Source organism: Callionymus lyra, chromosome 14, assembly GCF_982586985.1.
Source record: "Callionymus lyra chromosome 14, fCalLyr1.hap1.1, whole genome shotgun sequence".
Taxonomy (NCBI): domain Eukaryota; kingdom Metazoa; phylum Chordata; class Actinopteri; order Syngnathiformes; family Callionymidae; genus Callionymus; species Callionymus lyra.
In genome coordinates, this window is record NC_141831.1 from 15983851 (window position 1) to 16000682 (window position 16832).

Genomic DNA, 16832 nt, shown 5'->3' on the forward strand with positions numbered 1-16832 from the left:
GTACAGAAATGACTCTGTAATAGCATCTGGACCACAGAGAGTTGTCTACACATCTGTATGAGTGAGTTCTTAATCTATACACCGCGTCAATATTTGCGTGTTTAATCAATGTTTATCTCCAGAGCTGTCACACACGCATGAGCAGACGCGGCGTGTTGCATTAATAATCTAATAAACTCAAAATCACAGCCTCGCCTCGGGCAGAAGCATCTGAAAGAAATTTCATCAGCTGCCGTCATGTTTTTCATGACGAAAAGGTGAAGGGAGGAAATGGAAGTTTATTTACAGATTTCTTTACTTTTGCTCATAAATTAAAGCGTCTTCGGGACTGACCTCTGGAACGTGGCGCAGTTGGTTTAAAATTTAACGACCCAATTAATGTCTTGTTATTCAGGGAAATAAATGTAAATTAAAGTTGAATTATCAAGGGGTGATGTTGATGATTCATTCCTGCCCAAGAGTAGTGTCTTGCTCAATAAACCAAAAAAGAAATCAAAAAGTATTTTTCTTCAAATTCAAAACAGCTCAGATGAAATGGGAGTTTGGCAGAAAAATAAAAATGCAGTCTTTTCACTGAGCCCTCTTAAGTAAAAGGTTGCTGTTTGCATCACATTTTAAAAAGCATTTTTCGCAACACTCAAAGATAGAATCTTCTCCTAATTCATTCTGCCTCAATAGGAGACGGACACAGAGTTTTTCAAGAGTAATGATCTGCTTACAGGATTGTGAAATTGGAAGTGTGGGCTGAATACAAAGCATGTTTTAATAAAAGTTGAAGGAGATGGTTCTGAACATCTTCAGGTCAACAGACACGAGTCGAAAAGGAACGTGAAAAAAACATTTTGGATTTCTGCGTTTCATGGTGGTGATGAACCCCTTCTGAGCCAGTCGATCAACCCGGTAACGTGAATCATACGGAGGCAGGTGCAGCAGCTGGAGCAGTGGCGTCTCTCTCTCTTCCTCCAGCTGTCGCTCCAAGAATAAAAACCAGAACGTATAAAAGTGCTGGTTCTGGTAATAGGTGCTCAAGCAGCCCACCATCAAATAATCATAATTAAAACTTTTCCTACTTTTACATTCAGTGGAAGTAAATGTTTATTTAATTGTTATTCAGAGAATAAAAACTATTATTTCAGTGCATTGAAGGAAAAACAATCGTCATCGCTACGCTATTTATTAAAAAGAGCTGCATGAGGCAACGGGGCATTTGGTTTTCAAAACCTCTGGACTTGAATTAAAATAATCTGCCTACTGATCTAACACACACACGACCTTCTAGTTCATTCAACCATTACAGCGCCGTCCATTCGTATTAATAACAAAGTAAAATGGTTAATAAAAGCCGGCGACAGCCTTCAACATTTATCGCTGACAACGGACGGGGTCAGCCGTGGGTGGTTAGAAGTATGAATGTGATGTTTTAGGAATGATGTTGATTATGATACATGGGTACATTAAATACATCAAAAGGTCGACGCTTTGTAAATGCATAATAATAATAAAGCTCTTTTAAAAGGAATGAATAAGGACCTATGGGTAATTAAAATTGTAATATCATGAATAACAAACTGAACCGACTAAAGTATCTGATATGTTTGATACTTCAGCTAAAATATGTGAAGAATAAAATTAGTAATACTATATATATAAATAATATATGTAACACCATACAAGAATACATGACACACATTATGCTCACATGATCACAAACAAACTAAACTATGAAACAACGTTTTCTTATGAAATAAATATTTGGTTCAGTGTATTATAAATAATAAAAGCTGTTCTTCTCTCTGCTCATTTTCAAAAAAGCTTGTTAGGTTACAGTAAAAGTTTAATTGTAGTTTAAATTTGTAAAGTTGTACTGTATAATGTACACACACCAAAATTGTGTATGTATTGTGTATGTATAAAACTAAAATATACTGTAAACCAATCTGAAGGACAAGATGATATTGAAGAGAATGTCTTGGTTGTTGTCTTCAATATAGTTTTTTTTTATTTATTTTTTTTATTTCATGATGCTTTCAATTAAGTCGTTTTTTTGTCTCCTCCGGAAATCAATGGTTCTCTTAAATTCAGCCCAGTGTCCTATAATTATATAGGATTTTATGGTCTATACATTTTATGTCTTAACTTAGGTTACTTATCACCATATTTAGAAAGGCTTACGAAATAACTAATTGGTTAAACCCGCTGATCAAAATAAAAAGTAATGTTTGCTAATGTTCACTAAGTTACCGGGAACAATTAATTCAAATTGAAGTAAGAGTGCTTTATCTAATTACTAATACCACAAATAAAATATATTTAAGTAACTTAAGGACAAGAATATGTGACACATATAAATGTTCTCATGATCACATGCAGAATTCTGTAGCTTTAGTCATAAATAAACAAAATATAAAATATTATGGATGACGTAAATATTATTTTTAGTGAAATATTACACTATGAATAAGGGGAGGAAATAATAAAAACTGTCCTTCTCTCTGCTCCTTTCCAATCTCTTAAAACCAGCAACAAAAGTTGTGTGTATTTTGAAGTGTACGATGGTATAAGACCTTGAATAAACTATATAATACTGTAAACTGATGTGAAGGACAAGATGAGATTGAAAACAAATAATAATTACTGGCCATGATAAGGTGAGATAAAGGACCCGTTTAACACTGACCAGAAACTGTTTCCTTCAACTGAGAAAACTCTAAACTCAAAAAAATGTTGTCACAACATGATCTGGAGCTTCTAATCCATGCGTTTGTGTCTTCTCGCCTGGATTACTGCAACAGTTTGTTTTCATGTCTTAACAAGAAGGAGCTGTCTCGTCTGCAGTTGATTCAGAACTCTGCAGCGAGAATTCTGACCCGCTCTAGTAGAAGAACTCACATTTCTCCGATCCTTAAAACTCTTCACTGGCTTCCAGTTTCTTTCAGGATCAACTTTAAAATTCTGGTTCTTACTTTCAGATCTATTCATGGTCAGGCTCCTCCTTATATCAGTGATCTGATCCAGCCTTAAAACCCAGCTCAGGCTCTGAGGTCTGTGGATCAGAATCTGCTGATGGTTCCTCGCACACAGTTCAGGACTAGAGGAGAGAAATCCTTCCAGGCTTTTGCTCCTAAGCTTTGAAACGATCTTCCTCTCTCTTTGCGCTTGATGGAGTCTACTGACTCCTTTAAGAAACATTTTTATTTGTGCAGGCTTTTCCTTGATTTTCTGACACTCCTGTGTTGTTCTCAGTATTATCTTGACCTTTAAAGTATATATTTTATTGAGTATTGTTTTCATTGTTTAAGCGCTTTGTGACCCTGGTCTGGAAAAGCTCTTTACTTACTTACTCAGGCCATACATTAACCAGGTTTAGTCTTGATTATTGTCTTTAAATTTAGGATTATTTTTATATTACATGGGTATCTTACAATGTCAGATTTCTCTCCCTGAAATCACCTGAGGTCAGACCGCTATCTTCCTCATAATTAAGAAGGATGTTATTTTCTTGATAAATGTTTATTCTTTTTTTTCAGAAGGTTAATTATCATCATACTTAAGTATAATTTATGTTAATTAATTAAACCCACCTTTTAAAATAATAATATTCTTTTAGTTTTCTAATGTTCACAAAGTTAACGCAAAAAAAAAAAAAAAATGTGACAGAGCTCTCTGTGGTCCAGAAACTTCTTTGTACAGATCGTGTATCACTGCCTCTGTTAGTCTTTGCATGTGCTGAACAAAGCCAAAGTCCTGCTGCACGAGAAGATTCTGTCCAGCAACAGCTCACAGAATATAATCAAACTTGTTTGTGTGCACACACTTTGCACTTCATTTTAACGGTGAATAAAGGAGTGTGGCAAGAGTTTGGCTCTTGTTATTCTGGATTGTGAAAAGAATGATTTTTATTTGCTGTTTGATTATGAAAGTATTTAAAATCATTTTTTAAGATTGTCATTTGCTAAAAAAAAAAAGAAAAAAAAAAGAAGAAACATAAGAATGATTCTAACTAGTGTAGTTTTATAAATAGCCTAAACATGACCTTTAATTAGCACTAACACTGTTATAGATAATAAGATAACCCAAATCAAGTTTCGTTTAACTCATCTAGGGTTAAAATTTCTAACTTGTTAAAAGTGTTTAAGGACTGTTTCTAACTCTGTTATCTTTTAACTTGCTGACTTTAACCTTTAATCTGTCTCTCCAAATTCTTTGAAGGACACTATGATAGTGAACGACTGGCTATTGCTAGACAAAGAATCCCATACAGACTTGGTCGGGTAGTTGACGAGTGGCTACTCGATAAAGGTAAAACTTAACTAATCCTTTAAATAAACACTAAATAACCTTCCCCACGTGTGCGGCTCCAGAAGACAAGTGTGACAAAGGATCAAGTGCCCAAATGAATAACAGCCGTCGATTGGGGATTTTGAAAATTGAATTTAACCGCAGTATTTTAGAACACTCAATTCGATTCTTGACACCGTTCTTTGTCACCCTTGCACCTTGTGGAGAATTGCACCTTTAATTACGGCTTAACTAAAAACACATGTCTTTTAAAATATATGACACCCCTATAATCTTGACACTTCTAAACTAAGCTAACCCTCTGTCGGAGCTCCCTCCTTGTCTTGTCCCCTGCAGCGTTGACCCATGTACTGTTGTTGAAGTGACCGGATCAGGCCGCCACACTTCTTTTTTCTTTTCCTCCGACTGCAAACAAAGCGGTCCTGACAGGCCGTTCCTGCTGATCCCAGTTTGCAGCCATTAACTTGTCTAATAAGTATTCTCTCGAGCCCATTACCGCGGTCCTCCCTCTGATCTGACTTTGCTTATCAGTGAAGTTACTGACGTCGGGGCTGTTTGATTCATTGGCCCCTTCAGAACAATTGGACCGACGGGACCCCGAACAAAGCTTGTTATAATGAAGCCAGAGGAAGGAGGGATGTCCGACCATCATTCCCCCGTAACACGCATTCTAAATATGCTAATGAATAAAGCGCCTGTGTTCAAGTTTAGCCGCTTAAAATCGAGTAAATAGGTGCGTAAATAAAACCTGTTAACCTCCCCTCCCGAACTTGCATGTTTAAAAATCTAACACCCCTTTAACACCCCATAAAAGTAAGCTTTAAATAGCGAAAGTGTTAACTATTTCAAATTCCCTCGTGGTTCTTGTATTGCTGTACGAATCTCATCATCGTGTCTACAATACTATTTCCTGTCTCTTCTTCTACACCTCTATGTCTGACTGTAGGGAGACAGTTGACCATCTTTAACAGCCAGGCGGCCATTAAAATTGGAGGTCAAGACAAAGGTCGGCCCTTCCAGGGTCAGATTTCAGGGCTCTACTACAACGGGCTCCAAGTTCTCAAGCTGGCGGCGGAGAATGATCCCAGTGTTCAGGTGGAAGGGAACCTGCGTCTGGTCGGGGACTCGCTGTCGGTGTTGACCACCGATACTACTGCCGCCACCCCGCTGGCGGTCTCCGACATGTCCACCACTATAATGGAGACCACCACCACCATGGCGACCACCACCACCCGCAGGCAGCGCTCGCCCAGCTTGAGAGAGAGCATCTCGAAGGTGAGCGAATATCTGAAGGACGTCTGTGAAACCAAGTTCTCTAGTAATATCTATGCTCCCTGATACCTTTGCGTTGCCTCTGGGTCAATGTGACCCGGTGGCCCAATCAAATGAGTTTGTGGTATCTCTTGTGTTGTCTCTGGGTCAAGATGAACAAGCTAAACCAATTAAAATGTATTTCTGGAAGCCTGTCCTTCACCTTGACCCAGAGGCAACACAAGGGATACCTCATTTGTTTTCAGGCCACCGGGTCACCTTGACCCAGAGATGGCACAAGGGTTAAATCAAGAGCTTCTAACTCAACTACCTGGGGGACCACCAGAGGTCAACTCTTGTCGAGAGTGGGCTAGAAGTTGGTCGATCAGAAACTTTATAATTGTAGGCAGTTCCATTTTTTTTTCTACATATTTCTGATCAAAACTTTTGTGTCACTTTATTTATTTAGTTATTTTCCTCTTTTCGTGTCCGCTGCTTCGACATCATTGTAATGGTTGCAAAACATTAATCGGTGATCTGTTTACACAACCTGTGATGGCTGCACTTTTTCAAAATAGATCTTCAGTTCTTTATCATTTTTCTTTTGTCTACTTGTTTTTACAAATATATATTTCTTTGTGAATATATGCTGGATTTATCTAAGCTCCATTTCTATTAAAATTGTCTTGTCATGGTGCTTCTACTGAACCTTCTTTTTTTCTTTATTAGATCAATTTTTATTATTTTGTGAAAAGATAATTGGCTGTACCTCACTGACCTAAAAATTTTGAAGTGAAGATCCCCCCCCCCCATCAGCTTTTCTCTTAGTTTGTGTGATAAACACGAATCAGCCGTGAGGGCAAAAGAACGAGTCAACAATGCTCTCCTCTTGTTTGTTTGTGTGCACATCAATATTAAAAAAGAAAATGTCCTCACGGAGCGTCTTGTTATTTTTCTGCACAGCCGCAGAATTCTGATGACATTTTGGTGGCGTCGGCCGAATGTCCGAGTGACGATGAAGACCTGGAGGAGTGTGAGCCGGGCACAGGTGAGTCACAATCGGCAGAACCGTCGGAACCCACCAATGAAGAAGCTTCATTCGCCGTCATTACAGTGATTTTAATGCCGACTTGTGGTCATTACTTCGCCTCTGATTTCAAACTCTTTACGACGCAGACGAACATTTCATCATTAGCTCTTATGTCATGTCTCCGACACAATAAAATAAGGAAAAGGTCCACGAGTGCTGCAATCACTACGAGCGGATGTCGCCAGATCCGACTCTGAGGGAACATAAGACGTCTGGGGTTGTTCTACCGCGATTAATTATTGATATGACCTTATCGGAAACGTTGACTGCTATGGAAGAGTGTGGCTGCTATAATGATGAAAGGTCCAAGAGCTTTAAATAAAGCGATGGATGTTCACAGCAGGAAATCACTGACAAGAAATAGATATTTTAAGTGGATCTGAACACATACTGTATTCTCTTGACTCACTGGAGATTCAGGTAGAAGCAGAATTACATTACATACAGAAGAACATTTTTGGGTTAGAAATAGTGACGGGACAGTTTTTTTTAGGGTTAAAATTAAAGGAAAAAGAAAAATGGCATTATTTTAATGTGGACAATTATATGTTAAAAGTTGGATAGTAAGAAATATAAATAAGTAAGTTGAGCTATAAAAGTTATAATGATACAGTTAATTTGTTGGACGTCTTTCAGACACATTTCTACATGTTCGATTTTAAAGTTTTTCTTTTTACCCCATCAGGGCCGCATCAATGTAGGCAAATCATTTAATTTGTTTTTATGTCGTCTTCATGTTTTTAGGTTTCTCTTAAAACAATAATAATAATAATAATGATAATAGTATATCAGACTCTGAATCGTAAACTTTAATTGTCAATGTTTTTTTTTTGTACAAAATAATAGAAAATATTTTTTAGTTGATATGAATTTCATATTTAAATGCAATAGTATCTGGAGTTACAAAAGAGGAACTATAAATACATATTGCCCTAATTTAAAATCGAACCTCATATTGAAGTTAAAGTGTTAGATTCTCTCACTGTATAAGAATGTGTATATTTAGAGCAGACTTGTAATCTATAACGGGCAGTATTAGTGGAACTAAATCAATATCTAAGAAAGTATTACTGATACATAAACCTTGGGAATTTCTGTTATTCCCAATGTTATTTGGATGAGCTACTTCCTCAACTGTTTTCCTACATTTTTCATCATATAAAATAAATAGTTAAGCCACTAGCTATGGGATGAGGTTTCATAAAACATCTGATGAGGTTTCACAAAACCGTTAAAGGCTTCTTCAAATGGCACTCTCTGCTCTGAAACGCCTCAGTTCAATGCTACGTCCCATTTTTTGTGACGTACTATGGAAGTGTGGAACCTCTGAAAAAAAAAACACTCAACAATCTTGAGGTGAATTTTTGGGAAATAGCTTGATCCATAAATTCAATTCACTAACCAGCCAACGCTATTCTCCATCCTGCAACACTGCTAACAAGATTCCAGGATATTTAATTAATTCCATCTCATTTCAAACCTTCTCACACCATAATCCTCGTCCCGGCCACTTTATGCCCGGCTGTGAATGGGTCATGTGATAAGAAGGGCTTTATGCTGCCAAGAGAGTTCCTTAGGCCACCAACAAACCTAAATTTCCATTTATTTATTGATATGTATATTGGTGAAATATATATTCATATATGGTTTGTGAGCCACAGAAATACTGATTTAAAATTCATGAAATTAAATTGGTTCCTGCGGAAAATAAATTGTCTGCGATTTCTCTTGTCACCTCTCACCCCTGCCCACAGATGTGCAAACAAAAGCATGCCAATTTAATTGTGTTTGTTATGTGCTCTCTGTTTGCTATTTGCTCTTCGTTCGGCTGCCGCCTTTCACAGGTCATCTTGTATATTTGTGTCTTCATGTGAGCTCTTTTATGTCTGTGATGTATTTGTTTGACAAGATTTCATATTTCCACCCACATATACAGATAGGAATCAAGAGCTGCATACATCACATTCAAGAAACTGCTGATTTTTTTTTTTTTTTAATTACTACTCACAAACTAGATCTTTAATTCAATGCTCATTCAAGTGTTCTATATCAGTCATATTTCAGTTGAACTAGTGCTGGACGGTATGACTAAAATTTAATTTGTACTTATTTTTCATCGAGCTTTTTATATGAACATGTTTTTATGCTTATTGTAATCATTAAGATTTCTCTCTTGAATGCGATGTTATCCAAGAAAGAGAAACCATGGGCATTTGTATATTTGCAACTTATAATTCAAAGTCAAATTCAAGCTATTTTGAGGTCACTGATTGACCCTTTGAAAATTCCCTTCAGAAGCAACAAAAGTTTCATACGTTAAAATATTGTCGATTTATAATTAGCATCAAAGACTCTATCACGTTATTGGATCTTAACTAAAATTGCATTATAATTCCACCAAATTGTAAACATAAAATGAAACATTACAAGATCTATTTTTCAAATATTCATGTGGGCTCCTTTTGTTGAACTCAACTATAGAGAACCACCATCGTGCATCTGTTTTAGCAGCAATAGCTAGTAACGACCTTAAAGCCCCACAAAGAGTAACCTTCTGAAAATGTCGGAAAATAACGGAGAACAAGCGAAGAACAATGTTAGGAAAAACTGTCAATCGCCTGTTTATCTCAAAAGAAACTGGGTTAGAGGCAGACATTTCATTTATTTTCCTTAGTAGACCATGGTATTCTCAAGTATTAAATCAACGAGATGGCATTGGCATTGCATCAATTGCTTAATTCTATTTAGTCTGTGTAGAACTGTTTTTCAGTTAAGCATGTATATGGTGGCCCCTAGTTCAATCCTGCCATGGCGCTTCTTCCTAGCAGCAGCTCTGCTGAAAGTTCCTGTCATACAGAAGATAGACGGTAATCTTAGTAGTTGCAGGACCGCCCAGCACTCAGTTCAACTGTCACAAAAAACATGTCCAGCCTAGATTTCAGCTGTTCTAACTAGAATCCCCTGCCTTCTCTTTTTTCTTTATAGGAGGTGAATTAGTCTTGCCTATTATAACAGTGGATTCCCTTGAGCCCCCATCCATCGCTACCCGTTATCCCTTCATCCCTCCTCCCCCAACCCTCCTTTCCCCACTCGAGACCACCAAAGAGTCCCTGATCCTGCCTCCTCACCCTTCCTGCCCTCCGGACCAGGAGGACTGCGGTGACCCAGTGGAGGTCTCTGCCTTTGGTTCCGGGGAGATGACTGAATCAGATGATGAGGACTTTTACAATAATAACTCCCCCTTGGTCACTGACAGGACAGTCCTTCCTCCACCTCCCGCAGCCGGCGACGGTGGAGTCCACAAACCCCGCCCCATTCCTCCCTATGTTCCCACTACCAATCCCGACCAGCTCCACATCCCCGCAGGCAAAATGAACACCCGTGACCAGGTGCTTCTGCCCCCTGCTCCTCCATCATCCCGAAACACACCAGGACTAACTTACCCACCCAATTTTCCCCATGTGCCCACAGCCAACCCCACAGCCTCTGACGAAAAGAACCCACCGGGCGCCGTGGAGGTGATCAGGGAGTCCAGCAGCACCACCGGAATGGTGGTCGGCATCGTGGCTGCTGCTGCTCTCTGCATCCTTATACTCCTCTATGCGATGTACAAGTACCGCAACCGGGACGAGGGCTCATACCAAGCCGATCCGAGCCACAACTTTGCCAACAACTCCACAGTGGATGGAAACGGGACTATGGTGAAAGACAAAAGCACAGCGACGGCCTCGGTGGCCAAGGCAATCACAAAGGGCAAAAAGAACAAGGACAAAGAGTATTACGTCTAAAGGGAAGACGAGCGGTCGCTTGTGTGTTCACTCTCTCTTTTTTTTTTTTTCGTCTTGAAACTGTACAAAGCAGCAGCATTTTTGCTTTAAACAGCTACATGTTCAGTATCTGGCTGCCCAGCTCCGAAAAGTGATACAGACTCACAAGACTCGACACACACTCACTCCTTTGTCTCATTCTTATGTTATAGCCATCAAGACTTTGTGTATATAGCATGGTGCAGTGGGGAGAGCGGAAACAACGTCCCGACAGACTTGCCTAAATGTTTAATTTGTACTCCTTTGTAATGTTCTTTCTCAAGTCTCAGTGTCACCATTCCGACAAACAAAGCGGAACGCTTCAGTTATTGAAGATTTTATGGTAAATGAGCAGAGAAGCAGCCTGGTAATCTGAGTACACTCGGGAACGACAGCCTTTATTTAGATAAGACATTTTCAGCTTCCATGTTATGTAATATGGGTTTATAGCGCCCCAGTCACTCTGCCTCTGTCCACGGGAAGGCGGTCCACTGCTGGAGCATCGAGGACGCATGATATTTGGATGCCCTGCTGAAAAATAAAGGATTCATTTCCACATATTCCAGCCAGTCAACCTTCAATAACAATGGAGCAGAAACTGTTTTTCGTGTGATATTACCCGTAAGTGTACCACGCCATTCCAAGTAGGGTTGATTGTGAAAGGCCAGTCTAGCAGTTGAGGTACCTCTGTAAACTTGTATGTACATATTGTGATGAGCTGAGCGAAGAGCCTTCGTGTGTGTGTCTGTGTGTGTGTGTGTGTGTGTGTGCAAGGACATGGATTCAAGTCAGAAAAATGCTCCCACCTTCAGCCCGTCATCCAAAACGTTGCGGGGAAACCTTCAAAAGAAATATTTAGAAACACTTTCGGAGGAGGGACACGCCTCCTCTCCTGATCCTTTCACGATTGAAAAAGCACATGTAAACATATCTTCGAGATGATAGGTATTACTTGTAAAGCAGCCAAACATGTATTGTTTTTTTTTATAATTTACTAAAAGACTATTCTATGAGATTAACTATTGAAGATTTGTGAATTGTGATGATATTTCGATGTATGTTGTTACCACTCCTTGACATGTTACAGTTTAGATCGCCTTTAACGTCAATCCAGACAAAAGCACACTTTTCTCCGATAAACGCAGGAATATAATTTCTCGTCACTCAAAGAAAACATGACGCTGGATGTGCATTTTATATGTACTACACATTTGATCTAAAATATAAAGCCATGTTTCTCTGTTGAGTCTACATTTACTTATTCCTCTCTGTGATTTATTTTTTATTTTATAAAAGTGCCATTCAAAATGAGCTGCTCGGTGCTCAGAAAATATTCCATTCCTCACTCATTGCTATTGTATAGTGTTCATGTGAAATGGATTAATATGTGTACAGAACGTGGATAAAGATGAAAATACACTTGATTATATACTTTGTACACACTGTGTTGTGTGTGGATTCTTTGATATTTAGGAGGGAAGGTGGATTTGTTGCTTAAAGTGTGTGAACTGTTGCACAATATTTGTTTTCTGCAGCGTTTTGTCTCCAGATTTTTTAAGGAGGACAGTGGTGGTCTAAGGAGAGGAGTCACAAACTTAATTGGTCAGTTATGGGCGAGACTTTGCCACAAGCCGGAGGGGTTTGTCAAAATTGTATTTACATTTTATTGTGATATTTTTCTGACATGGTAGAAAGACGCATACCAAACTTTGGCATAAAGGCGGGACCACAGAATATCACCCCACAACTGCAAATGGCCTGTGGCCCGCGTGTTTGAGCACCCCTGTTTAAGAACATGATTCAGGGCAATTTAATGATATGTGACTTTTTCATCATGAGTTCATGAGGTTTCATGAAACGGCTGTTGTTTTTTTTTGTTTTAGTCATTTTCAAAGGTCTCTAAATGTGCTCTGTAATATTTGGCTCTGAACCACTAATTCAGACGTGACCCTTTACTCTATTTTTGTGGCCCAAATGAGTAGATTAACTACTTTATTTTGTATTTAGTTATAGTATTCAATACTAGTCTTAACATGTGACTCTTTTAAGGGTTACGGCCCCTATTTTTGTTCTTTTTGGGAGTCATTATAGTCCCTCATAAAGATTCAAGAGACTTCTTTTAATATAAGTTAAGGATTAAGCTTGATTTGTATAGATTTATTATAAAATATAAAGGCCTTTTACAAAATGAGAGCGCCACCTACCAAGCTCTGAGAAATTATGATAATGTATCATGACGCCTCATCAGCTGTTTGGTGAAGGCTCACCAATCCATCAATAACGTAAAGTCAAAGGTTGTCAATAGAACATGAGTTCCTGACTAAACAACTGACATAATTCAATAACGTTAATCATGTTCAGTGAACAGGTCTTCGCCCCGATTAGAAACATCTGCTATCTGGTAGTTCCCGGGCAGCTGGGATTTAGGATTCATGGGAGAATCGAAGCAAGTGAAATTGGTTTCAATTAGTCATGGAGAAAACAAATAATCCCTTTACATTAAGCCCTCAGTTTCATGCAGTAGAAAGAAACATTTATTAGGGATTCAAATAAAAAAACAGACTTATGTTTGTCTTATGTTTGTTTTGTTACAACAAATGACAATCTGCTATTCAATTTATTTATTTTCATTTTTTATTTGCTAAACCTGTAAGCAGAAAACAAAAATATGGTTAGAATTGTTTTTTAGAAAATACATTATTGGGTCATGAAATGATGTCATTTTTGAGGATACTATTTACTCCACATGCATTTTCATTTAAAGTTCCAAATTATGGCAACCCTTGCATTCAATAGTTGGCATAAATCGAAGGCAAGAATAGAACAGTTAATTTCTGACCGAATTGTAATGTTGTCCAGGAGGGAAATTATCCTTCTTCTCAGAACTTGAATGCAGCATTCCTTCAATCTGGATTTGTTGATAGTCATTAAAGACAAACATGTAGTTTGTTTTTAATTAAGGTAATTATAAATTTTTGACATGTTTTTTTTTTTTCAAAAAAGATCAATCCTACTGGTGCTGGCCCGAACTGGACAGGAGAAAAACCTGAAAAAAGGTGGGTAGGTCTTCTTAAATCTATGTTTTCTGTTTCATAATCAGAACTCTGGCCAGGCAAAAATAATCCAGAGGAATTAAAAACACTTGAGTTGGTGTTGAAATGACAATGATAACGGCATTTGTATGTTTTGTAAAATTCCATGTGACATTTCCAAAAACGTGTTAACACGAGTCTGGATTCAGAGCAATTCAATTGTGTTAACAGGATAAGATGTATAACATGGAGAAACGGCAATAACATTTTGGACTGGTACCAGATATATTTTTTTAAACCCTGACTCTTACACTCTAGTTTCATCATCTGCACTCGCCGTCTCTCTTCCTCTCTTTTGGGATGATGTCTATGTCCCCTATTTATTATTTTATTTTAAATTAATTCAGCATATATCTGCAGGTTTTTAGTGCGCACCACCTGAAATTATAAAAAGCACTTAACACATTTGTGCTGAACAGTAATTTGACAATTCTTAACTAATGCTTTATATTTAAATACATTTTGTTTTGTTTCTTCAAAATGTGTAATTTGAAAGAAGCCATGTATTTTTTTCTTTTTCTTCACTTTTATATGAACCTTCTGCGCTTCTTTTTTTTGATTGCGTTCTTAATTACCATCTGGCTCCACAACCTTTTTAAGGATTTGTTTGTGGAGTAATGCAGTGCTTTCTTCTCATCAACTTCACGTTGTTTGTTGTGCGAGTGATTTCCTAGAACACTACTCCCGCCTGGTGTCTCATATAATTCATTGCAATCAAATATATTTTCAAATGCGTTGGAACATATATGAATTAAATCATTATCTTTTGATGCATTTGCTACATGTTCATTTTTACATCAATAGCCAGCCTTTTTTGTATTTGGCATATTTAGGTTGTAGGAAATCTATACTTATTTTTTTGTAATCTCAGTCATGTTGCTCAGAAGCCCATAAAAAATGTGTTTGAGGTATCCCTTGTGTTGTCTCTGGGTCAAGTTGAACTACTTTCCTGGTTTCCAGATATACATATGCAGTGGTGGAGATCGGTCATCTTGACCCAAAAGCAACACGAGGGATACAACAACATGTTAACACAAGAGTTAAACTGTGTTTTATACTTTTTTTATTTTTAATATATATCTTTTTTATATATATCTTTTTTAAACCCTTTATTTTGTTAGGATTTAATTTTAGAATCTGGTGATACGATACATAAGACAGATACAGAAGCAAAGATACAATATATTGTGAGACTACAGGAACCAGGATATATTTGTAGTATTGTCAAGTACTTGACTCTGGTGTTGCAGGATTTACAAACCACATGACTCTTGACGAAGCCATAACGGCTTTCATTTGTTTTGAAACCAAAATATGTCCAAACATCAGCTCTAAAAGCAGCTGGAGTCGACTGTATCCTCTCACCCTCAGTCATCACCGGTATCTCATGGGATTTCATTGATCCTTTAGCTGTGGAGGATATAATTAGTGCTGCCATCTGGCGGTCAGAAGTTCAATTGCAAAACAACAATGAAGAAATGTTGTAAATATGTTCATTGTTATTATGGGGGAAAAAAAATATATTTTAAATTACACACACTTTATTGAAATAAACCCATAAAATAACTATATCAAAAAAAAAAAGTACATTTAGATACAGAGCTGTAAACTATCGATAAAGTATTGTGAAAAAATATCTCCATATAACAGTGTATCGACATTTTCTCACACCCCTTAAAATAAAAATTAATTTCATCACTAGGATAAAAACACACTTGGAAATTATAAACATTTAAATCTGAATCAGAAACTTTTATTGCCAATGTTGTGAAATTTATTAAATAATACAACACACCAAATAAGCAATAGAAAAACAGAACAAAGCACAAAGTTTGAATATACATTAATAATAATCATGGTGGCAACAATAATCCGAGCAAAAAGGCTTAAATGTAGAACAACACTGTGACATGTCGCATGTCTGCTTTATTCCAAACTCCAACCATTTTGTTTGTGAGCGTGCTGCTGTCCCGACATTAGTGTTGCTTGACTACCCTCTGCTGAAGAGATGAAGAACTGAACAGAAGACTTGCACAAACTATTAATGTGCAGCATGCATCCCCTCCTTTTGTCTGCTCACCCCGATTGAGGGCAGAAATTAATTGCGCTGGCATGGCGAGCCAGACTCTGTTTGCCTGATTCCTGCCGTGATTGACGGGTTCATGACCCGGCCTGCGAGCCTGGAGAAGTCTGGTGCCAGAGCAGATCCAGGGAGTCGGAGCGCTGATGTGAGCTGACGCTGGCCATCAAGGAAGGTGGAGAAGAGATGTGATGAGCGACCACGCGTGTTTTTCAGATGTCACAACCTCTATCCGAACGAACAGCTTGAGACAACCAGACAGATGTGATGTCGTTTATTTATTTATTATTCTCTTCATCGGTCAATCTTCACGCCACACTTGTTTTTCTTTAACTCTGCCACGTCGCTAAGGGTTTGTTTTCTGTCCGTGACAGGCTGGCGACCTGTCCAGGGGGTCCACACCCTCCACCTAACATTTTCACTGAACAGATTTTCTGAAGTGATTGGTTTCATTTATGTCTGAAGTACCAGGCAGATCTTAAGAAAGATAAAATGGAGGAAACAGCTTAACAAGAGCCTTTCATTTAACAAATGCCAATGTGACAACAGCGCAATAGAGGTGTCACGACATTGTAGTTATGCTGTTCTGACACTGTAGGAAGCCTTTCAATCTTACTTATCGCTGCTTTGAGGAAGTAGTTTAAAGATAATTTGTTTGCAACTACATTATTGAAGTACATTTTTGAATTAGGAAGTTTAGCCATCCAAGAGAACTGCAGTATACAAGGGGAAAACTCGGTCAGAAAGAAAACAAACAAAATTGTGTCACATTGCTTGGACATGTCTGTGTAGTTGCTTGGAAAATGTTGCAACTTTTTTATACATGTAATACATAATATAATATTTAATAATAATAAAATACTGAAAAATGATAGGTTCCACCAGAAAAAAAGTGTTTGTTTTCTGCATTTATGATTTCCATTTAATTATAAAAAAAGATTATATTGCACCTTTGTAAATGAATATTTAAGTTAAACAAAAATGTGAATATTTGTGATTCTGTTTTTCTCATCATCACTTATCTGATTACCCAAATCATTTAACCAATATATGTAATTGCACTTTAAAACACTTGCTTTAACAGTTTTTTATGTTTATTGTCTAATTCCATAAATTGTACAGGAATTAGCAAAGATTACAAATGACTAAATAATTCAAGTTGTTAGATCAGGAATTTTACTGTCATCCACCCAAGATATTTGAAATTTAGCAGT

The 16832-nt window shown here is 37.6% G+C and overlaps 1 protein-coding gene across 5 annotated transcripts in view; it reads left to right on the forward strand.

The window, feature by feature from the left end:
* Positions 1 to 11884, forward strand: part of nrxn2a (neurexin 2a) — a 185836-nt gene extending 173952 nt beyond the window's left edge. For 4 of the 5 annotated variants that reach the window (XM_087807851.1, XM_087807853.1, XM_087807854.1 and 1 more), the window contains 4 exons: positions 4210 to 4299; positions 5246 to 5574; positions 6514 to 6598; positions 9626 to 11884. In XM_087807851.1, the coding sequence (XP_087663977.1) occupies positions 4210 to 4299; positions 5246 to 5574; positions 6514 to 6598; positions 9626 to 10428 (1307 nt within the window). In that variant the 3' untranslated portion in view covers positions 10429 to 11884. The remainder of the gene's footprint in view (positions 1 to 4209; positions 4300 to 5245; positions 5575 to 6513; positions 6599 to 9625) is intronic. The other variant, XM_087807856.1, reaches the window with a different exon arrangement.
* The last annotated feature ends 4948 nt before the right edge of the window (positions 11885 to 16832 follow it).